We start from the raw sequence: 23,995 nt of genomic DNA, 5'->3' as shown, positions 1-23,995 counted from the left end.
ATGATGTTGCGAAAATGCACATGCGTGCTTCGCACAACCGGGACCACCGAGGTCTCAGACCGGGGAGAATGTTCACGAAATTGCTGAAAAGATGACGATGTAAACATAAGAGGAGAGGAAACAAATGCCACACTTGAAAAGAATGAAGATTTGTACAATTGAGAAGAAGATGGATGTCAAGAAGAATAATAATAAGAGTATTATATTATTGATGATGATGATGATGATCTCCCTAATTGAACCCCCCCCCTTTACACAAGCTCTACTAGGGTTTTTATAGGTTTGTCCATGCACAAAATCATGGGCTTGGAGCCATGGTTTCTGTGCACACGGTTTTGCTTTGTGACATGCACAAAACCATGATCTTAGAACCATGGTTTTGTGCATGCGGTTTCGTATGGTTGTTTTGTATGTAAGTTGAATATGAAAAGGAAATACATAAAATTTGAAGCACATGATAGCAGTCCTAGTGGTAAGCCAAATGTTTTCTATTTTAGAGGTGCAAGATTCAAACCTTGTTGCACCCCTCGGTATGCACTCAAATGTTACTAGGCCTTAGTTTTATTTTTATATTTACAAGGGTTTATGAAATGTGCATGTATCCTCACTTTTTCACTTTTTCTCGCATTAGACATGCCACATCATGACACTGTCATCTCTGCATGGGTTGTATTTGATAAATATAGGAAACTAATGCTTCGAATTACTAATATGAATTATTTTGATAGGTTGTTGGACTACGACCATCAGTGCAAAGAGATGTGGCAAAGATAGAACCGGAAACATTGGAAGAAGCGATTGAAATAGTGGAGCGGGTTGGTGATTGGGAGGGGTTCCAACACAAGGAAGAACCCATGGAGAGATGGTGTAGCTTGAGAACATATGAGCAAATAAAATATGAAGAGCCACGGAAGGCAAGGGATTGGGACACATCGTCCAAACCCTTGTGTAGAAGCAACACGCAAGGCATGTCCCAACATGATCAACGTTGCTTCAAGTGTGGAGTCCCACACTTAGCGCAGGAATGTCCCAAGCAGGAGGGGGGTTCCTCTCGAGTAAAGGAACCCCTAGTTGAGATCGAGGAAGAAGAAGAAGAGATGGATTCCCATGTTCGAGTGAGGGCAATGGCCTCAAGTTGTGTTCGATCAAGACCAAGGAAGCAAGTCCATGAATCGAGAGAAGAATCCCAAGAGAACCATAAGCAAGAGTTGGGAATCGAGGTTGTCCCAACCAAGATCGATGACCACGGTGCAAAAGAAAAAATTACGCAAGGACCCTTAAAAGGTGAGACCGACCAAGGGTTGGGAGTCTCCCAACCAAGGCAAGCAAGGAAGATTGACTCGAGGCAAAGAGTACCAAATATGCCCCTGAGGTAGGAGTCACATGAAGCACCGAGAAGCTAGGGATCGAAGATGGACCAACGAAATGGGAAACTTTCTAGTCCCTCAATATCTTTTGGGAGGTTGTCCCAACGAGCCTTGGTTGAGTCCCAACTTGTCCCAACCTCATTTTTGGTTTTGACCCAACTATGTTTTCATGCGTTTCAAGACCCACCATAATCTAGGGGCATAACGCCCTCTCCTTACAATCTCTTTACAATAACTAACACTAGAGGGTCTTGGATAGAGAATATTCCCTCATTAAATGCATATTTCATGTTAGTTATGATATTTTCTTTTCAAGAATGACTAGCAACGGGCCGTTAATGCTCATGGCTCACTAAACATATGTGCATGGACTATACATGTTGAGTTTGTTTCTCAGCACTAAGAAACCACTCTACTCTATCCATTATAACAAATTTTGAAATATATTGTGGAGAATGAAAGCCTAGAGTACTCACTAACATCTAAACAATTTCTTTGTTGAATCATTATCTTAGAAATATGCACATGCATGTGAATGTTGAGCAGGACCATCAAAGACTTGAACCGACGAAGATGGCATCATCTATGAATGGTTGAGGGACATGGTAGTCATTGTGGCATCTGATCAAACCTTCCCTTCTACACTAACATAAGGATGGCAATAATTTCAATTTTTCGATGTCGATTTCTTTGGTTGATTTTTGGGTTCGACGTGCAAGGCACTATCCCACGGGCATGCCAGGTGTTATATGTGGGACAATAAGACAAAGGTGTGAAAAGGATCATAAAAGTAAAGTGTCAAAGGGGACCAGTAGGTCAAGATAAAAGAAGCCGAGCACTAGCAGACGAGGGGAAAAGTAACCGAAATACAAGCAGCCATAAACATAGGCCGAGGACCATGAAAGAGTAGTGGGAATGCGTCGATGAAGGAGAGAGCTATATAAATCGTGAGGTGGTGAAAACAAAAAAGGACAAGAAGGGAATACAGAAGATATATCTAATTCGAGCTAGAGTGACTAAACTTAGAAATCTAAATCTGTATTGAGAGAGTGAGCGATACCAATTATACTCAGTTTGTACTACCATTGTATTATCTATTCAGTAATCAATTAAGTATACTTTTTGGGTCCATCTTTGTGCCTGTCTCATTTTCAATTCCAATCCCAATTGTACTATATGTTCGGTAAGTCGTGAGTACGAATCGGTTGTAGCCAATTCTCGGAGTGTCCAAACAAGAAGGGTGTAACATTTCGGCCCCTACCTTAGTCTCTTACGCGACCACGATTCCTTGCCCCGATTACTCAAGAGGAGTAATCGAAGGTGTTCCCTAGGAAAGGAGTAACAGAAATGTCGTGTGTGTTTTGCAGGCATTGTTATTGAAACTATGCAAGGTGTTCCATAAACATCTCATGTTTTTTGCAAGCAACACTAAGCAACACACACTTTTTGTGTCACATAACAACACGGTTGGAAAAAAAATAGGGCATCAATAGTACCGAAATATGTTGTAGTTCTCATGAAACACGTGTATATTTACATTAATATACCATTGAGGGTGTATAAGGACTCGAAAGACAAAGAAGGGAGTATCAAAATCAAATATCTTAAAACCAAGGGTGGGTAATGAACTGATTTCAAATAAGATTTCTTGCAAGAAACTATGGAAAGGTAAAATGCATTGTATAAACAAGAATCTTGTAAGAGGTGACATTGGAACTAATGAAGTTCCATATAAATATGTAAAACCCCAAAAGGAATGTGATCTACGACAATCTATATTGACACATTGGCAAGGCTAGATGTAAGAGGCAATAATTATTCAAATTCCGCTCCCATCACTATCATAAAAATGAGGACAATTATGCTCGTAAATACACGAGAATGGTGGCATTTTTCGACAATATTCTATGAGCATAACCACGGTGTTCATATGTCTTATTCAAGTCATGATTATCTTCATAAATTTATATTGTTTTCATTTGTTTTTTGAGCATTCCAAGTTTTAATGACTATGTTAGAAAATTGAGAATCATGCCAAAACGGTAGGCCTCTCGACAATAAAACAAATGATTTACAACACAATAACAAAATCCTTGGTTTGGCCCCCCACACAATTAGGTCCCATTTCTAGCTTAAGATTTTTGCAAATATCATGAGATTGAATCTATATATTGTGTTTTGTTTTGAGCCATCACATCGTGATTATGATTCTCTTGCACCTCCAATCAAGTTGCTTTACATGTGACTTAAAATCTATTATTTTTAATGGGGTACGAAAAGGGTTGCCCTTGTAAAACGCAAATGAGTGCGAAGTAGTATTTGACTTTTGTGGGTCAAGAGGAGTTACTGTTAGGTCGGTGATCTTGAAATGGAGGGAGTTAATATCATCAAAGATTGAAAGTCTAGAAACTTCTCGTTACTTCTAAGGCTTGTTGCACGCCATAATGGAGGTCATTGCTTCACATTTTGGGCACTTTCAAGTAGAAGAAGACCTTCTCACCTTTGGCTCTTTCTCCTCCAAAATCTATAAAGTTATTGGGGGTGATCAAAGTTAATGACAATTATTCATGAGGCACAATGTGATAGATTATCAAGTGCAATGGTGCAAGTAGAAAATCGTACAAGGGGAGATTCTAGAGGAGCGAATTTCTCCCTCGGGGAACTAAAGTCTCGTATCATAAATCCCAAATTCACTAATGCAAGCTACTTAAATTCTTTTAGAACATTAGACGAGGTAGTCTTGATCATCTCATTCAAGTTAACATCAAACACACAACCAATGGAAGAATATGGTGGTGCAAGTAACAATTGATCAGAACAAAAAAATTACAGATAAACAAGTGCAACACTAGTCTAGTACCAGAAACGAAGAGATAGATCTTCAACTTCTAATAATTCCAAGGGATGAGCAAAACTCCAAAACGTGCCCCTCCCCTCCCTCCCTCTGAGGCAGTTTATTTATTTCTTGCTATGTTTTCATACTTTTCACCAAATGTAGTCGGGAAACCCGAGCTCGAGCATATCAGGGTTGTGCGAAGCAATTATGCAATCGATTCGTCTGTTGTCAAGGGCCACACGTGGAGACGGAGAGGACACGAACAACACGCAAGGGGCACGATGGGGGAGATACACGTGAAAACTTTGGAAGAGGGGCTTTCTGGGAGCAGAAGCGAAGGGTGGACGAGAGATGATTGGGCTTTTGTTGGGGGGGGGGGGGCGAAGAAAGGCAGAGAGAAAAGTTTCATCCCTAAATCTCTACAAATGTGGCAAGAGGGGGGGCAGGGCCAGGGCTAGGGACAGAGAGGAGGGGTATTTCTGTAAATACCTAAAAACCTTGCCATACATACCCCTCTTTCTGCCCCTTCCTTTGTGTTGTTTGTATACATACATACATACATGCATGCATGCATACATACATACATACATACATACATACATACATACATACATACATAAAAGAGCTCGTTGCACACACTTACTTCCTGTCCTTTATGAGAACTCACTCCATCGCTATTCTTCTTCTTCGTCTTCTTCTTCTTCTTCTTCTTCTGTGATACCTTGGAAAGTCGTTCGACATCTCAGAGGTAAGAAAAGAATCACAAAGATTTCCCTTTTTCTCCTCCCCAACCCATTTGTCTTGAAGTGAAGTTTTTCTTTTGTATTTTAACTTCCAGAGGATCGAGTTTGGGTGTTCCATTTCTCTGCACTTAGGATCATGCTCTTTCTTCTTCAATTCGTTTTGTGATGATCATAGTTTTGTTTCGCTGCTTTGATCTTAATCCGTGATGCTTTTCTTTTTTTTACTTAATTTGTTAAAAAAACTGTTCTCGGTATCAATGGTTTAGCTTACATAGTTTTCTTTATGTTTATAATCATGAACGATTTCATTCTTAATCCGTGGTGATTTCTTCTAACCTCTTTGTTGAAAACCTGCTGACACTGTCGATAGCTTACCATACATTGCTTCTCTCATGTTTGCAATCATGCCCAAATGACATCCTTAGTCCATGCTGTTCTTTGTTAACACTTTGCCATTGTCTCTCAAACAATTTCTGACCCTGCTATCATGTCTGATGGCATCTTAATCCATGATGTTCTATTTTTGTCATTGTCAATTTGTGGCCATCATCAAGGGCGTACCCTATATCGTCTTTCTTCATGTTTGTGATCATGTGTGATGACGTTTTTAATCAATGGCATTTTCTTGCCTCTGGGTCTATGTTACCTGAGGGCATTCCATCTCAATGTTACTTGAGAAGATGACACAATTCTCTAAGTGGCACTCTACAGAAAGTCATAAAAGTGAGAGATCCCTAGTTTGATCCTCACCACGGGCTAGTCCCCGTCTCATATATCACAATTGATCTTGTGTGGACGTTAAAAATAAATCAATTTATCTATCTATCTACCTCAAATGCCTCTGTTATTGCCTCTTACCAATGATCACTTCTGTATGAACTGCATGAACCAGGGAAGGCCAGTGTGGAGTAGAATCGAGAATTGATAGCAATGCAACATTGAGATTTGCAGTGTTTGCACAGGGTAGACACCGACACACAAATCGATATAGAATCAAACATAGAAATGGAATTATGTTGCACCAATATGAACGGGCATTTGAATAACAGCCAATAGATAATCACACGCATATATCACACACGTACAAATGTGCTTGTTGGGCATCTTATATATGTTACGTAGTAGGTCACTATCTTGCTGTTCAGCTTTATTGTCTTATTCATTGGCCCGCTTGACCAACAGTCCTTATGAAACTAAAATCAGTCCTACAACTGTATCCAGTATGTCTATTTTTTCCATTGTTTTACATTATGGCCTTCTGGCCATTTCATATTTGCCGAATGGCTAACATTATCGCTTGCGTTGAGTTGGACGATCATGTCCCATGTGCGGAAGGCACAGCCTCTATACAAGAGTGGACCTGGATCAAGAAGGAAAAGAACACACAATTACACAAAACACATACATGAAGAGCCGAGCACACCAATTGATTGAAAAAATAAATTAGTTCATACATTGTATTAATTGGGAACATTACATCAGAGTTTGAGCACATCACTCTTTTATCTGTTCCAAAGCGAAGAATCTCCTTCGATCCACACAATCAGACAACAGGGAATCCCCCCCAACACCCACAGTAGAGAACCCCATCATATATGTGTATATGTGAAACTACAAAACCAACAAAAGTCCTAGCAAACTTGGCGTTTGTGAAATTGGGCAAATGTGCTCGAGTTGGCATTTTACATCATGGATAATTTGTGACATGACAGCATGAAACTGAATGCTCTCCCTGAGGGTTGACCCCTTTGCTGCGCTTGTGGTAATGTTTCCTCTTAAATGCATTGGCTGTTGATCTGGCAATGGCAATGCAAGGTTCGATTGTTTTTGGTTTGCATTCTCTGCTGGAAGCTCTTTATCTTGAGGCAACAACGGGCTGGTGTTCAAGGGACACCAGAGTGGTAGTTGCCATATTGTTGGCTTGATGATTAGCCAGGGTGAGCTTTTGTGAAGGCCCTGCCAATGCAGATGAGCTGCTCCTGCATGGTACCTCTGTTTGTGGTGCAGTCAAGGTGGTGACTGATGTGGTGGAAGGTGGGCTGTTTCATCAGCCATATGGTATTTTGGGTGGTCCTGATAGGCAGCCATTTCTTTTGTCTTCCTCTCCGGAGGGAAAAGTAGTCAGAGAGTGTGCAGCATGCAGTTTGCTTGTCTGGGCAGCACTGACCTCCACCACGATTGTTTCCGCAGCATGGTGACCCCAAATCAATTACCTGGTCTTATTAGATCACGATGATGTGGCTTTGGTGCGTGGCATGTAGGGCAGCTTGTGGTGGAATAGGAAACTGCACCTTTTGTTTAGTTTTCCACCGTTTTCTTTACTTACATGTAGATCTTTGTCATTATAGATGAGAAGTCACACCTTTTGCTTAGTTTTCTAGCTTTTATACACTTACATCTCTTGATCATGTCTCATGGCATCTTAATCCGTGGTTTTTCCTTTACCTGTTTGTCACCTATTCTCACCTATTTGTTAACATTGAAGCTTCAAACTTGTGTGTGAGGACCTATTTCCATTTCCTTCACCGAGATCTTCTTATGGAACTTTCTGTACACTTTGTTATTATTGTCATTCTTCATTCCAAAAAGTCTGTGTGATTCCTAGGTGTGAGAGAGTGTGTAGCTCTGATACCAAGTCTTATAACTTCAATACTAAGAAGACATTCTGTGCAAATAACAATATGATGCACAGTCTTTTTGTCTTTTGAATTACAGTTTAACATTTGATAAGAGAGTGGAAAGAGAAGAATTAATAGCAAATCAGAATAAAAATATCCATTGATTTGTAATAAAAATAGGCCCAGCTAGATTCACACAGAAAAAAAAACATCTAATTATTTATAAGAAAAAAGTAATTATATTTTTCATCCTAAAGAATAGGCTGTACAATTGTTTTTTCTACAAGGCTTCTCAAAATAATAATACTCATTCCATACCTCTCTAAAGAGAGGCAGTACTACAAAGAGGTTAAGAAAACACCATGTATTAAGGCTCCAGACATGATGACCTTGGACGTGAAGAAACTTTAGAATTTATTGTAGAAAATCTTAGAATATATCCTACATTTGCAGATCCTTGCTCCATCTTTTTGCACTGAAATGTGTTTGAGGGATATTTTCTAGCAGAATTTGCGGGAATTGATGGTTTAATTGGTCTGGGAAATACTTCTCTCGCATGCTGTTGTGTTTTCTCATCAGAAGTTGAACTCTTGCTAAAACCCTCTCATCAAACGGAAGTTCGCCCAAAGTTTCATTCTGCAATGACATTGTCAACAACACCAGGTACCTTCACACACATGCTAGAGACACTGAGAAGCCTTACAGTTCAGGGTACATCTAAAACAAGAAACTTTCATATCCCTAAAGCCGTCCATATATCCACTATGTCAAGGAAAAAATCCAGAATCTTTGTTGCAATCGTGTCACGGAAAGTTGTGTGTAGAGATAGCAGAAATGATGCAACAAACCACTTCCGAAACTCAAAAAGATCTAGATGGAAGGAGGATGAATGCGTGAGAATAATCTCTTCAACAGCTTCTGATCTATCAACTCTATCATCTTATGATAAATGCAATGTGACAAACTCTATGGTAGCTATAAACACACCCATAGATGATATCACAACACTTAGGCTTACACCTGGAGATACTCCATCTTGTGATCGTACAAAGGTCCAAGCTCCACCTAGAAAGCGGCTACAAGTAGCCGTCGACGTCGACGAAGGTATGTCCTATATCTCCTTGTCATATATTTTTATGTTTGTTTTAACATGGATAACATGCTATATGAACACTTTATCTCCCTTTTTTCCTATTGTTTGTGTATATAGTTCTTGGGAGTTTTCTTTCAAGTCTCAATACATTTATAGAAGAGGAGCATGCACTGGAGTACACCACATCACAATATCATGTCTATGATTTCATGAAGGTGTACATTTTACCCCCTACTTCCATAGTATGCCATGAGTCTGTGTGGATACACAAGCCTATTTAATCACGTGGACAAACTCATAAGTAGCTTGGTTGTAGTGATAATTCCATACATATGCTGCATAAAAGCATTTTGAGTTCTGAAGAATTCTAGTACACCTTGAGAGAATTGTTGATAACATGTCATAGTTCTAATGATAATTTCATCGACTTTGTTTGGCAGATTTGGCGTTGCTCACAAGCTGAAGGTAAGCCCCTTCTAGTTTGGTGAAATATCTTTTGAATGCAACAATGTTTTGTGATATATGGAGAGTACTGGAATGTGGGCTTGTTTTGAGTGAGATCATGGAGATGTGTATAAACAGGACCATTTATAAGTGCAAACATGACCACAAAACATTTCTCATGTTGCAGATTAGGATTCAGGATTTAAATTTTGCATATAGCATTTGCCTGTCAAAATTTGCACTGGTTGGATGTAACTCATGAGGTTGCACTGTAGTGTATTTATCCAAATAAAGAGTATGCAGATGACGTCAGCGTGGTCACCTTGCTCATTCTTCGCTAAACCTACACACGTACCAAACTGAGAGCAGAAATTACAACTGCCTCAAAATATTTCTTTTTGAACACCATAAATTCTTCTCACATTTCTGATTAGTTTTGCGTTTTCATCTTGAACTTCCATATTAGACTATTGATTCTTCACATTTTCATAAGAATCTTTGTGGGCATGCATGTTTGATTTTGCCGTCGTCTTTCATGGCATAAAACATAGGTTCTGGTGGCAAATATTTTATGATTTTCTGCTGACTTTTAAAAGTTTAACCACATTAAGGTTTGGCTTATTTGTTCCTTGCAGCAAATGATCGGGTTCATGCATTTTTTGAATCGGACCATTTTAAGGATGGGATACTCCCAATTCCTGGGGCGTATGAATCACTTCTTCAGTTAGCTGAATTCTGTCACCTTGTCATTGTCACGTAAATAGCTGATCTTCCCCAAAAGACTTGTGTTATCACACTGTAAGATTCTGTAAACAAATCATTCTCAACTTGATTTTATGTACAGGTCAAGACAACATGTGATAAGAAACCAGACACTTGACTGGATTGAGAGACATTACCCTGGTGTATTTCACGATATTTATTTTGGGAACCACTTTGCTTTGGAGGGTGAAGCTCGCCCAAAATCAGAGATCTGCAGGTAACCAACCTAACTTGGCATTTTACGGGAGAATTCATTTCTCAGTCACCAAAATTTCAGTTAAAAATGAGATATGTAATTAAAACCTTTGGAAATTTAGTGTTGTGATTGAAATTTGTAGAGCTTTGTTGATATTCACATGTTTGTGTAAGTTGTCATTTCTTCCATTTAAGTTAAGTTAGATGTCAGCATGGTCAATGTAATGAAAACATAACACAATGACCTAGTCTACTGAAAATATATCATGATACTTGTTGCTGCACCTAAAAGATTGTCTCACATTTGAATATTTGTTCAAAGATGAACCTAGCCACCTTTCCAGGTGATAGTTGACAGAAATCTATCTAGAGCTGGAATATTTATTATGATGAACTAAAGTTAATGTTTTGTGATTTTTTTTACATTGTTTCAAGTTGAGATTATTGATCATACTCAAATGTAAAATGTACTCCATATCATCTGCCTGTATCTATCTGGCTTTTAACGTAGGGCTGCATGCGTTATGACTGTGATCTTCCTTTTGGACCATCAATGTCTAATGACTGAAGCTCTATTAAGATTTTAAATCATGTAGGTCTCATTTCCAAGTCTCCAGCCTTCTTGTGAACTATGTTATATACCAAAAACTTTTTATATGAACTTCAAAAAGCCATTACATCTAAATAGTGGGGAACCAAAGCTCACTTTTGAAGGTTGACACTGTTGTTAAAATTCTTATCTAACATAATCTGTTGTAATAAGAATGATCGATGTATGTTTCTCTGCTCTCTAGTTAGAGGTGCTGGAGGCCAATGTTCTTCTTGTAAGATTAATGCGTGGAAATATGAATGTAGGTCTATTGGTGCTGATATACTTATTGATGACAATCCAAAATATGCAGTGGAATGTGCACAACATGGTATTGATGTATTACTCTTTGATCATAATAATAGCTATCCATGGAGTAAAACCTCAGATGGACCAGTGCATCCTCTCATCACAAGAGTGCAAGATTGGGAAGAAGTTCAAGTCAATCTTTTGGCCCGAGCATATGATAAGAGATGATAAAATTGAGCGTAAAAATAGTCCAAAACTCATCCGTTAAAAGAAAGATGCCGTGCAGTTTGGAGTGCTATTTTTCTAGATGGGTGCTAAATATGTTCTTTTATGTTGCAAGCAGGAAGCTTGGTTAACGAGAAAATTCTAACATCACCATTTGAAAACTATGAATAGAAGTTTTAGTCTGTAGGACAAAATTAATGTCCATGCCTATCATTTCTTTTCATATAATTGGAAAAGATTAAACCTTCCATCAAGAACTTCAACTAAAATTTGTGAAATGTTAAAAAGATTACATCTCATTCAAAATGTTGGAAAGTTGCGACCCTTTCAGGCTCGTGTATATCTCACTCAAATTGATCTTTATTTTGGACATAGAAAGTTCTTTTGACGGGTTTGTGGATGTTTTCTTATGTATTGTAATTGTAATGGCTGGGGAGTAATGCATATCAACATGTTGGTTATAATTCATATTTGAAATAGCACATGTATAATTTGAATACATATATTAAGTAAAAAGTGTCAATAGTATTGTCAATAGAGGAACTCATTTGTAAATTCTCTTGGAAATCTGATATGTTTGAGGTTACCAAGATTCATGGGAAAGTTTTAAGGACTAGTTTTTTTATCTTCTTTACATTTGTCTTAATTGTGTTCTGTTTTCCATTACTATTTGTGAAGCTGTATTTGGCATATCTGATGTTTACTATGGTCATTGAGCTAAGAGGGTGTAGTTACAAGCACGTTTGGCAACATGAAGACATCTTCCCTAAGTAAATATGATAATCAACCTAACCAAGAGGGAAAGCACAACCACAAGAGGAGTGCATAAGAACCTTAAAACGAAGTGTTTGATAAACTTTGATTCTAAAGTTAGTTTAGGTGAGAAAAAGTGCCAATCAACACTTTGTTGAGAATCTTTAAACAATACACATGATATCTTAAGTGTTGTTGGTTTGGGTGCTTGATATTTTGACGTGTCTATCATTAAATAACAACACATTGTTGATGCTGAATAGAAGGTGGCCTTTTTTGTACAACTTAAAAAGATTCTACTAGATTTAGGAGTTCACATGAAGGTGAAGAATTTCAAGTGACCCTTGATAGATGAATTACAATATTACCGCCAATAATCAAGAGTTCCATCAAAGGATGCCACATAAGTTCATTGAAGGGACTATTCAGTTACAGTAGTATCCAATTTGTGGATCTTCATGGTTTGGGAATAATTATGCAAGTTTGAAACCTCTATTTGGGGTATTCTTTTATAGTTTAATGTTCTTCATAGTATCTAGGATGAAGAAAGCACAATACTCTTCAAAGTGAAGAAGGATCCATGTAGTTAATGCTATGTCAACTAGCTAGGTCTAATCGTGCACTTTAGTCCCACTATTGGAGCCATTTCTTTCAGGAAACCTTCAAGTTTTTGCACTAGGTCTTGCTCCCTAACAAGAGGAAGTTTCTATCCAATGTGGTGAGATCATAGGTATGTCACTTAATTGGCCACTAGAACATGTGAGGAAATAAATGACTAAAGTATATTGTATAATGCATTGGTAGAAATGCAAGGAATTAAGTTATTTCCCACTCTCTTGTCTTTTTCATCAAAGCTTGTAGGGATTCCAAAATTGGAAAGAATGCTTAGTACTTCAAGTTGTTCAAAATTCATTTATTAAAGTCTTGCTAGCAAGTTTCATGTAGTTGTTGTATATTTCAAGACCATACAATAATTGTCCATGCATCCAAAAGATCTTAATGGAAGCAAGAGTGTAATGTATGATGTCTTTGGGTGGCATACTAATATGTTAGTTATGTCCATTTTTAGGAAGTCATTTATCAATTTAAAACGGGTTGTAGAATTTCTAAAAACTTGGGTATTTACTACCATGCAAAGTTTTATCATATATATAATGCCTTTAAGGCTCTGTGAGGCGAACTCTCATTCTATTTTATCAAAAGCCTCATCAAGTACTACCTTAAGAGAGGGTAGGACATAGATTTTGTATATATATAGTTAGTGTCTCCTCCAAGAGAGAAACAGTGGCACATATTCTTTTTCAATCTATGCTTGTCAAAAAATTGTTATTGAAGGGGTAATATTGTGAAATGCACATAAGAGATCAAAACCAGCCTAGTTAGCTTCTTACTTCTTACTCAATTTATAGTTGATACAAAGGTACCCGTTTGGGTTGGCTTATAGCTAAAAAGGGTGTGCTAAAAGTGTGGCACAAAGGAACACATGCACACTACATTTCCCCCTTGAGAGAAACAAGAGATTGAGGAGTAGGAGCAGGAATAGGAACAGGGATAGGAGTAGTGGCTTGTCGAAGGAGGGGAGCATTTGTTGGAGATAGAGTCCCCCAAGTGGCACTATCCATGTTGGCAGGTTTTGAATGGACATCAATGGACAATTCTGGTGGGAGGTGAGGTTTACGCCCATAGAGTGCTCGAAAAAGGTCGATCCATGTCAACGCATGTACAAATGTATTGTAGGAGTGGGTGACAAAAGGCAAGATTTGATCCCAGGTTTTGTTGCATGGATCGATGTAAGCGGCAATCTCCTTCTTGTGGGTCTTGTTGAGGCGTCTGGTGAGGCCATTTGTCTGAGGATGGTATGGGGACTTAAGCACATGTTGGACACCTAGTGGACACCTAGTTGAGCTGCAATGACGTTGAGGACATCCTCGTGGAATTGGCGGCCTTGATTAGATAATAGTTGGACGAGGCTAGTGACAGAAAACGAGCTAACAATTGACAGATAGAGATCAACCCCTCCTGTGGACTGAGGGTCACATGGGCTTGATTGAGGTGGGGGACAAGAGGGCTATAGGTGGATAGAGATCAATCACCCATGTGGACTAAGGGCCACCTGGACTTGGTTGAGGTGGGGGACAAGAGGGCTATCGTGTCGAAAGGGGATCGGGGAAAGATCAATTGGATCAATCCTTCTTGTGGACTGAGGACCACCTAGACTTGGCTGAGGTGGGGGACAGGAGGGCTATAGGCGGATAGAGATCAATCGTTCTTGTGGACTGAGGGCCACCTGGACTTGGCTGAGGTGGGGGACAAGAAGGCTATCGTGTAGGAGGGGGATCGGAGAAACTCGTGGGATAAGAAGTTAGTGGGCAACCTAAGGTGAGGAGGAAGAGGTGGATGCTTGGACGTGGGGAACTGGTACCCCGCATCTCCACCAATATGTGAAATGCACATAAGAGATCAACACCAACCTAGTTAGCTTCTTACTTCTTACTCAATTTATAATTGATACAAAGGTACCCGTTTGGGTTGGCTTAGCTAAAAAGGGTGTGCTAAAATGGTGGCACAAAGGAACGAACACATGCACACCACAATATAAAGTTTCATATTAAAACATGAGTTTCTTTGTGGGCACTCTGTGGATGAGCCCAATCTTTGTGTTATACATGTAGAATATCAATAAAGTTACCATCCTAAAATTTGTGATCCAATGTTAACAGAAGATTTGTGTTATGCAAAGTGAAGCTTGTCTTTTATGATATCTTTTCCCTCATTATTTCAACCCCTCTCCATTGTATGACCACAACATCCCCATGTCTCAACTGAAAGGCCTAGAAGCGCATGTTAGCTTTCATTTCTCTTCTTTGTCCTTTTCTTCGTGAGCCTCGCCTATGAATGTTCAATATTTTGAAGTGTAATAATAGATGATCATGATATTGATGTTGTTGCCAATATCCTAACAAAACACTTAAAGACAACATTATATTCAAACACAATGATATCCTTGGTATGAATCCTTCAATTACAAACAGAATTCAAGTTGCTACTTTGTTTTTGCTTCTATATCCTTCAAGAGAGATACCCAATGAATGACATTTACTAGCTTCCTAATTCCTAACTATCATCATATAATGACAAAGCTACATAACTACTTATTCGAATATTTATATATTGGATATTCGAGTGGCACAATCAAGTGTACCAAATGCAAATCCTAATGTAGTTGAGTCGTACATTAGATTCAAACATGTGCAGTGGCTGCATCAAAATGCATGAATTTCAAACACTTCTCATTAGCTGATTGCACACTCATAAACTGATGGTGTTTGATTGGTAGGATGAACATCAATAGAATAGAGACCTACAAATACACCATTTGAACAAAGGTAGATATCGAGGTAAACATGTAGATGGATTCCATCGATATCAAAGTCATGGAGAGAGGATACTACAGGGATGGAGGTTGTGATGACCTTCAAATGATTCGACGAGAAAGAGGAGGTAAGGGCGATCGACGATTTATTTTGGAAGGGAGTGGGGAACTGTCGGCAAGCTGGTCTGTTACATCTTTAAACTATATCGAAAATAGAGAAAACTAATGCCAGGAACACGAGGGTTACTTATACGGGTACAAACTCTCTCATATATACATATATTGTTACGGGCATGACCATTTAATATCCCGTGGTGAGAATTTACCATAGTATTCTATACACGTGGATAAGTGTTCTATACACATATATATCGGAGGATAACGTGGCGAATGATCGGCCGATCGATCGATCAACCGAGAGTGTCCCTGGCTTGGCTTGGCTTGGCCTGGCATGCTTTGATTGGAAGATGGATGATTCCAGGCTCAAGGTGAAAAAGAAAGAAAGAAAGAAAGAAAGAAAGAAAGAAAGAAACCAGACAAAAACAGAGAAAGAAAGAAGAGCAAACCCTAACTAAGAAAGACTGTGATGTGACAGAAAGCTCCATCACCATCACCATCACCATCAGGAAGGACTGTGTATGGCATTCATTCATTCCTTAGGCAGTGAAGGCTACGCAGGAAACAAAACACCAGGCCGTGGCGTCATCATCTTGGTTCCTTTACACAGTTCTCAGAGAAGACAGCCCTCAATAATCGTTAGGTTTTCTCTCTCTCTCGAGGAACTAAAGAACACCTTAACCTAACATTAGTGTTTCGCAGGAAACAGAACCTACGGTTTAAAACGTTTGGGTTCCGCAGGTCTCGAGCAAATCTTAAAACTTTAGTTCAGTGCTTGACAGGTGTGGCAAAGAAACACAAGGCCTAAAGTTACTGTAGGGTTTTGCGACATAAACCAAAATAATTTAGGAGTTCTCAGGATTAAAACAATATTTAAACGCTTTTGAGAGTTCTCAGGTCGTCTCCAAGGATTAAAGATATCAAAAAGGGAAAAAGTTAGGGTTTTGTGCAAGAAACAAAGAAAGGGTTAAGAAGAAGCTTTATGGTTTCACGAGTGTTGTGGAACAAAAAGAGTAATGGAACAATCTCCTTTCCGGCCACAACAGAACATGGGGTCATGGTATCCTCATCAATATCAAGCTCCATCAATTCCTCAACCGCATCAACAGCAACAGCATGAACAGCATGACCACCATTATCAACATCAATATCCACCACAACAAAATGAGCATCAATATCAACATCAGCATCAACATCAACAGCATCAGCAATATCAACATCAACAACATCATGCTATGGCATGGTCCCCTGCACCTCTGGCTCCTCCAGGAGATCAATCTTTCAGCTATTCTCAAGCTCCTCCATATCAACAGCATCAAGCAGGTTACTATCCTCATCCCCAACAACAGCAAGTTCATCATCAATACCCATCTGTTCCACCGCAATTTACTTACACTTATGGCCAACAAGATCAGGTATGTCTCCATATCTTTAGCTTTAGTTTTCAAATGTTTTCCAAACATGTCCTTGAACCCTTGACAAGTTTTGTTGAACAAGATCAGGTATGCCTTATACCTGGAAAATGTGTCATTTAAAGAAAGATAAAGATGTAGATGTACTGCCTAAATTTGAAACCTATTTCAACTTTGAAACGGGTTTAAAAAATGGTGTTTGAAACTCAACTTAAGTTTGCGGTCACCAAGATTAGCTATGTCTTAATATTTGTGTTATTCATGCATGTTTTTAAGAAAGTCCATGCTTATGTTTGAAACTCATTTGGGGCATTTAATTGCCCATTCAAAACCAATTCTGGGTTTTTGGTCAAAAGATCAGGAATGTCCTTCATATTGACTTCAGTTTTGCTTTGTTTCAAGAAAAGTAAGAGCATAGGAGTATGATTGCAAATTGAAGTTCGATGGAATACCCAAAGTTGCAAAAAGTATATATAAGCTAATAATTATGTAATGATAAGAAACTATATTGAAATTCATCTGTCAATTCAAAGTTTTTGGTTGAAACCTTACATCTGGATTCACATTAAAGTGCCAAACTTCAATATCAGAAATATTTTTTAAGTTGAGTTTTATTTAATGAAGGAAATTACGAGAAAATATCACAGAGTTTATAGGAATTTAGTTGAAATTGTATATATTATGCCCATTTTGGGTGCCTTAATAAATATTTTCCCACTAGCAAGTTCAAGATTTCGATCAATATTTTAGTCAGTCATCTCCATATTTCAGGCTTGGCAGGCTGGCAATAATAACAGTGTCTGGAACCAGCAACAGTGGTCTTACCCAGGTCAGAATACCTTCATGCAAGCATGTATGTTACATGATATGTGTATATTTGTAAATATTACATATACATGTACACAGATATATTTTTATAAAGTGTATGTTGAACTACCCTTTATGCACATAATTGTTGTCTGGTGAAATCCTTTTATCTTAATTCTGTACCAACTTTTTTCAGCCCCAAATATTGACTTAAGCCAGGAGGAAGTTTGGGCAGCAAAAGCTCGTGCTTGGGCTGCTTCGAAAGTTGTCCAGGATGAACCTAGTCCAGCCCCAGCTGCCATTCAACCATATCCAGACTATGGCCAGCATAAGCAACAAGATGAACACCACATGGAAGAAAAAAAACATCAGGAATCTGGTGAACATAATCCTCCTCCAAGACAGGGGTTTGAGAAGCCATTGATTATGTTGGAACCAAGCATCGATGGATCTGACCGAAAATCTGTGTCAGGTAGACAGTCACCACATCTAATAAATGAAATTCAGGTTAATTATGACAGCAGATCTCTTCTGGACGGCAGGTGGAAATATTCTTATCACTTGAATGTTCTGTTTAGGTTAGCCAGAAAATGGTAGGGAATCATTATTGGAGCTACATGCCTTGTCCTATTTAGACTAGTAGACAAAAGAAGTTTTGTCTTTCTCACTTTGTCTTTTCATTATTCTGTTTTTTTGTCTAGTTAATTTTAAGTTGTCTTGTTCTATAGGTTATTGTTGGAAATATTTTAAAACTCTTGTATACTTCCTATACTGGGATAATGTTTCAGTTTACCTTTCTATAATTTAGATTATTGCAATTGTTAGAACATCTGTTATTTTATAGTTTTAACTACTGTGTTCTGGAATTAGAATCTGTGTACATTTTAACTGAATTGTCTCCTCTAAATGGTACCTTTCTGGATGATATTTTTACAAGGAGGACACCATTACAACCCTAACGTTTTTACAGATTTAATTTGATGCTTCTAAGTTTATCAAAATATCCCTTGCCATTTTAAATTATCACCCCCAAATTTGAACTTTAAATGGGCTTAATATTTTGGCATCAACCTTAATGGTATTGAGTACTTGTAGATGGTTTTAAGCAACATCACCAATTAATAACTATTTTCCATTGCAATTCATGCCCGTTATCATACTGAGTCTAGTTTATTGCCATGCCAAATCTATTAGATAGTTTATTTTTGTGTAAATTGAGAATCTAGTGACATAAGACCATGGCCTTCTGATGATGAGTCTAGAGCATGATAGGTTAATATTCTATACTGTTCCAATGAAGTACTGATGATTATGAATAACAAGGTATTATTGATATTACTAAATTAAGATAAAAAAATCCGATGATATGGATTTCCACGCATGTATAGGTAGATTTTCTTGTTGCAAATAGGAACCCACATTATGAATAATGCTTGCAATAATGCAAAATTGAATACCTCATTTTACAACAGGTCCACCGGGTACTGACAGCCTTGATTCAGTACATCAACTACCTTCACAACAAGGCTCAGCTCAAATGCATATTCAATCGGCAAGTCATTTATTGCATCAAAGTCAGGCATCACCTTTGTCATCTCAACCGCGATTTAGCTATACTGACAAGCCAATGCCCCATGTTTATGAACATCCACAGCAACCACCTTCGAATTACCATCAACAACCGCCGCAACCACCTCTCCCACAGTATCAACTGCCAGTGGTAGTCGAAGCTCACGAAGGAGAGTTTGGTCTGTCTCCAGCCTCTCTGCAGAATTGGGCTCCGGTTGGAGGTCCTGGTATGCCCTTCCCCCCTGCTATGGGTCCTGTTACTGCTCAGGTATACACCATGAATTTTCTAAAAGTTGCGGGTAATTATTCAATTTTCAATATCTACCTCATGAGACATGATTAAGTTGACACGACGAATGTGGCACAAAGTTTGTAAGTGACTTGACAAATGGGATCATCCCTATCTGGTTTTCATATTTTATGGCGTATTCTGCAGTTTGATCCTCTTCATCCACCTCAGATGGGTATGCCCTTGTATGGACGACCTGATGCACAAGGGTTAGGTTTTCCACCTTTTGTAGGTGGAGTTGGCCCATCACTTGGGCCAGGTCCAGGTGCACCTTTACGACCGGTTTTCTTGCCAGATACTGCCTATCCAGAACGTCCTAAAAAGGTAAATAGAGAATCTCTTGAGTTGGTTTTTTCCCCCTTTTGTTGCTCTGATCGACTAGTAAACGTAGTCAATTATAGTCTTTTAGAGACATTGACATTTGAACATTCTCTCTTCCGGGTTGTTGTATTTTTTGACAGGCAGCTGTGCCATCATGGCTAAGAGAGGAAATAATGAAGAAGAAAGCAGCTGGACTCACGGGGAATGTCCCTGGCACAGGTACAGGTATGCTATTGTCAGATGAACACAGTCAGGGAAATGATGGAGAATCCATCATTCCTTCAAATCAAAGGCTTGGTATCTCTGATAAAATAAGAGGCAGATCACCTGGTTTGAGTGATGATGAAGAGGAAGATCAAGAGGTATGCTAATAAACTCATCGCTACATCACTTTATTGGTGGAAGATTTTGGAAGCTGTGTTGCAGGGTTATAGTTTAAGCTTTATGCTGTGATCCCAATAATGAATACTCTTATCAGTGCATTGAAAGTGGACGTATATTCATAAAGCATTTGATGTGCAGCAGTTGATATTGTCATTGCCGCTGTAGGGTTCATAATTTAATACATTACATTTAACCATATGCCCACCTCACCATGTGGGAGATGTGTTATACTTACCTGGTCTTAGGATAGCAGGATATCGTTGCATCATCTAAGTTTATTTGTCTGTGCCTGTGTAATTAAACTAAATGAAAGGACAGCTTGTTACATTTATAGAAGACAAGCCAATAACAATTATGTGTCTGTATAAGCAAAAGAGAGCAATTACGAAATAATTCAGATCTTGGGTTGTGAGTAAGCCTATATCAGTCTTATCATTCAACCCTTGGGTGACACATTTGGGTGCATGTATCACCTACTTCAGTATCAGTATGCTGCGTTGTACCACTCTCCAGTAAACCAGCGTGAAATGTAAACTTTGTGTGGTGATGTTTTCTTGTGGAATAGCATTTTTGCAGCAGCAGAATGGATGGTGTCCATTTGGCGCTTATATTGGACCTTTAATATTCAAACACCATAATACATACTTCTGTCTCTAATGTTGGAACTGGTCCGTTGATGGTTGTGCCAGGAAGAAATTGAAGCTGCAAGAACAGCTGCAATTAATCAGGAGATAAAGAGATTGTTGACTGAAGTGCTCCTGAAGGTATTACGTGTTGATTACGAGTGATTCCTGCAGGCAAAATGTTTGGTTTTCTGAAAATAGATGGGATGTTACATAGGTCACTGGAGATCTTTTCGATGAGATAGCACAAGAAATATTGGATGAGGATGATAATGATATTATTCAAGGCAAAACTGCACTTCTCTTATCTGTTTCGGTGCAAATATCTATAGTTTAATGTGGTTCCAATAATCCTTTATATTATTGCAGATAGAGATTCTGTTGATCAAGGTAGAAGAACAGGTCATATATCAGCTGCTCTAGATAGTGGTGTCTCTTCGTTGTCTGGTAGGGTTTTAGTACCTTCCGTAAAGGGCCATGTGGCAAATGATAGCGATGAAAACAGGGAAAGTTCAGAATCTGGTGCACCGGGAGGTGATGTTCTCGGTCTTGGAAATTATGCTTCAGATGATGAGGAGATACAGAATTCTGAGGACACTAAGAGTGATAAATATCTAGATAGTTCTAGAGAAACTGAAACAGAGAAGAAACAGGAACATGGAAATCTAGATGGTGATTCAAATCAGGGTATATTGAAGGGAGATGCTCAATCTGGAATAGCAGATCCAATATTTCAACATAGTATTCAGATACCTGATGTGAAGCAGGAAATGGAATCGGATTCTAAGAAAAATGAAGTGGAAAAGAGAACAGAGAACGAAGTTGGCATTAGCAAGAAGAAACGTGCACGGGATCAGGAAGATGCTGCATTCTTGGAACAAAGCAGTGGAGGAGATGATCAGAATGGCAGAAGAATCCTTTTGTCTGAAGATCAAAATGCACATAACGAGACTAACACCCAAGAAGCTAGTTTTAGTTCTAAAAATAGATCATCTGAACGCGCTACCAAGATTGCTTCAACTATAGAACAAGAACAAGATAGAAATGAGACAAAGTCAAATATGAGGTTAGCTTTGGGTCAGGATCTGGGCTCTTCTGGTATTAGTAAGACACCTGGTTCTCTAAGAAAGCTGGAGAATGCAAGTGATGATTTGTCTGTTAAGGATAAGAAAAAGGACGAAAAGAGAAATGAGGGAAAGAAGGAAAAGGATTCTTCATCTGTTAAGAAAAAGGATTTGTTGGTCAAGGAAAAGGATTTGTCAGTGAAAGAAAAAAAGCGAGAAGATTGTAGAGAACCAAAAGCTGAAAGAATTGAGGAGAGGCTTAGAGATCCCAGTAGAGATAAAAGAAAGGAAAGGGGAAAAGAGAAAACAAAGTCTCGGGATAAAGACTATGATAGAGATAAGAGGAAGTATGAGAAGAAGGAACAGGAAGAGAAGAAGGAACGGGATGCGAAGAAGGAAAGGAATGGGCGGCCAAGGAATGTAGAAAGCATCGACAAGAAAGTGCACCATAGGTCATCATCCTCTGGTAGTGCAAGCTCTTCATCAAGTAGTGATAAGAGCAGAGGGTAATTAATTCATTATGTATGAATTGTTTGACTGAATTATTATTTTTTAATAACTGAGAGGTTTTATGAATGTGACCTTAAATTGGGATGGAATTGATTTTCAACAGGAGGATGCGTACTTCAAGCTCGAGAAGAGAACACCATAGTAACTTGCCTTCACCTCTTGGAAGATCCAGAATCAAGTATGTATACATGATGTTTCAATTAACCATTTGTGTGTGTTCTAACTTTGAAGGTATTCAGTTTTCTTTATTAATATATACACGAAGCTAGGTTGCTGAAACTCCTTCCATTGAGATTTTATCTTGCATTGAAATACTTAATATATAATGTCTGTATATATGTATGGATATGAAAGATTTTTGGACATCTGTCTTTTTCATGCACAACACAAAGGGCAGTCATAAAAGGATTTAGCATGGGGCAAGCATCTTTTCTCTTTTCTTTGTTTTTGGTTTTTGGTTTGACTTATTCAGTATATCATGATGTGCATCGTTAGACGAGTTTCGCGTTCTCGTAGTCGTTCTCCACATGCCAAGCATATCCATCGCAGGAATGCCCCTCATGAAAAGTCCAGGTAAGAGTGCTTTATAGGTTTTTATACTCAACTTTGACATCTAAAAAGGGAGAATTGCTGCTATGTAGTGTAGCAGTCATCATAATTGTGATTTATATATATTCAGTTTTCAGCTTTTTATGATACCAATGCTATTTTCTTGTTTTCTCTTTTTATTTTTATTTTTGGTTAGGAGGGATGCCTCGAGATCTCCTGTGCACCGGAGGCGACGTGGTTAATAAATCACTTTTGTGCTTGCATAATGCCAAAATCAGAGTTGAGCAATACTTAAAAAAGAGAGGACTAGTTTCGACTTTAAAGAGAGAGAGGGGGGGGGGGGGGTGTCTGTTAATTAATTCTGGCTCACCTGATTTTTTGTGCTCGAAAGATTTACTCGGCATTGTATTGAGAGCTCAAATCCGGCACACAAGGGGCAAAAAACAAACGCATGTTGTGCCATATATATATAGGCAAATGTTATGGCCTCACATGATATCATCTTTTGGTAATTTTTCCCCTTACCTGGTGTGAAGGATTTTAATGATTAATATGTATATGTCTAGCTTGAAAAAGGAATTGAAAGAGTAAATTATACACAAGCTATTTCAAGCTATGACATGGTTTTAGAACTTAAGTTTAGGATTAGTTTTGTGAGTGATAAAGAACCTCAACGGTGAGGAGATTGTGATACTACTTGAATATCAAATGATCTCCTCTTTGATGTAAATGTAACTTTTTCATCAATTGAGCATGTATTTCATCAATTAAACTTCACTTGCTGCGACATTCAAGATAGTTTAAAGAAGGTGAATATTATTCAAGCCCTAATATTGGACTTGGAGTAGATGTTGTGGGTAATGTTTAAATGATACTGTTTTTTGTCGCAGATACTATTCACTGAAGTGTGACTAATAGCATCAGGCATGACTATAGCTAACCACTTCTGGACATAAAACAGTTACATAACTTGATTGTGGTTTATAGTCCTTGATGGTGTGCCTCACAAGGTCGCATACTCTCCATTTCCCTTATTACCAGGGTATTGTCAAGGATGGAGTTGGCAAATGACTCTTTGTGCTGTGTATTCTAGCACTATCAAT

General features: G+C 38.5%; 2 protein-coding genes across 2 annotated transcripts; both read left to right on the top strand.

Moving 5' to 3' along the window:
- The first annotated feature begins 4,876 nt into the window (after nt 1-4,876).
- LOC147866352 (uncharacterized) lies at nt 4,877-11,509 on the top strand. The gene is made up of 7 exons (XM_087316795.1): nt 4,877-4,951; nt 8,069-8,668; nt 8,775-8,872; nt 9,098-9,122; nt 9,737-9,857; nt 9,946-10,080; nt 10,914-11,509. Exons 2-7 carry the CDS (start codon nt 8,206-8,208, stop codon nt 11,122-11,124), a joined length of 1,053 nt encoding a protein of 350 aa, XP_087172921.1. The 5' UTR covers nt 4,877-4,951; nt 8,069-8,205; the 3' UTR covers nt 11,125-11,509.
- A 4,253-nt stretch (nt 11,510-15,762) lies between these two features.
- Nucleotides 15,763-23,669, top strand: LOC147866351 (cyclin-like protein). Its single transcript, XM_087316793.1, has 12 exons — nt 15,763-16,779; nt 17,548-17,605; nt 17,780-18,055; nt 19,056-19,420; nt 19,589-19,765; nt 19,903-20,124; nt 20,836-20,910; nt 20,987-21,056; nt 21,139-22,339; nt 22,447-22,521; nt 22,839-22,916; nt 23,089-23,669. The coding sequence occupies exons 1-12, from the start codon at nt 16,381-16,383 to the stop codon at nt 23,132-23,134; spliced, it is 3,042 nt and encodes a 1,013-aa protein (XP_087172919.1). The 5' UTR covers nt 15,763-16,380; the 3' UTR covers nt 23,135-23,669.
- The last annotated feature ends 326 nt before the right edge of the window (nt 23,670-23,995 follow it).

Source organism: Azolla caroliniana, unplaced genomic scaffold, assembly GCF_043228905.1.
Source record: "Azolla caroliniana isolate FFs.n. ecotype wild unplaced genomic scaffold, voAzoCaro1.0.p SCAF_3, whole genome shotgun sequence".
NCBI classification, from domain to species: Eukaryota; Viridiplantae; Streptophyta; class Polypodiopsida; order Salviniales; family Salviniaceae; genus Azolla; species Azolla caroliniana.
Note: the sequence above shows the minus strand (reverse complement) of the source record. Positions and strands in the feature narration are given on the sequence as shown.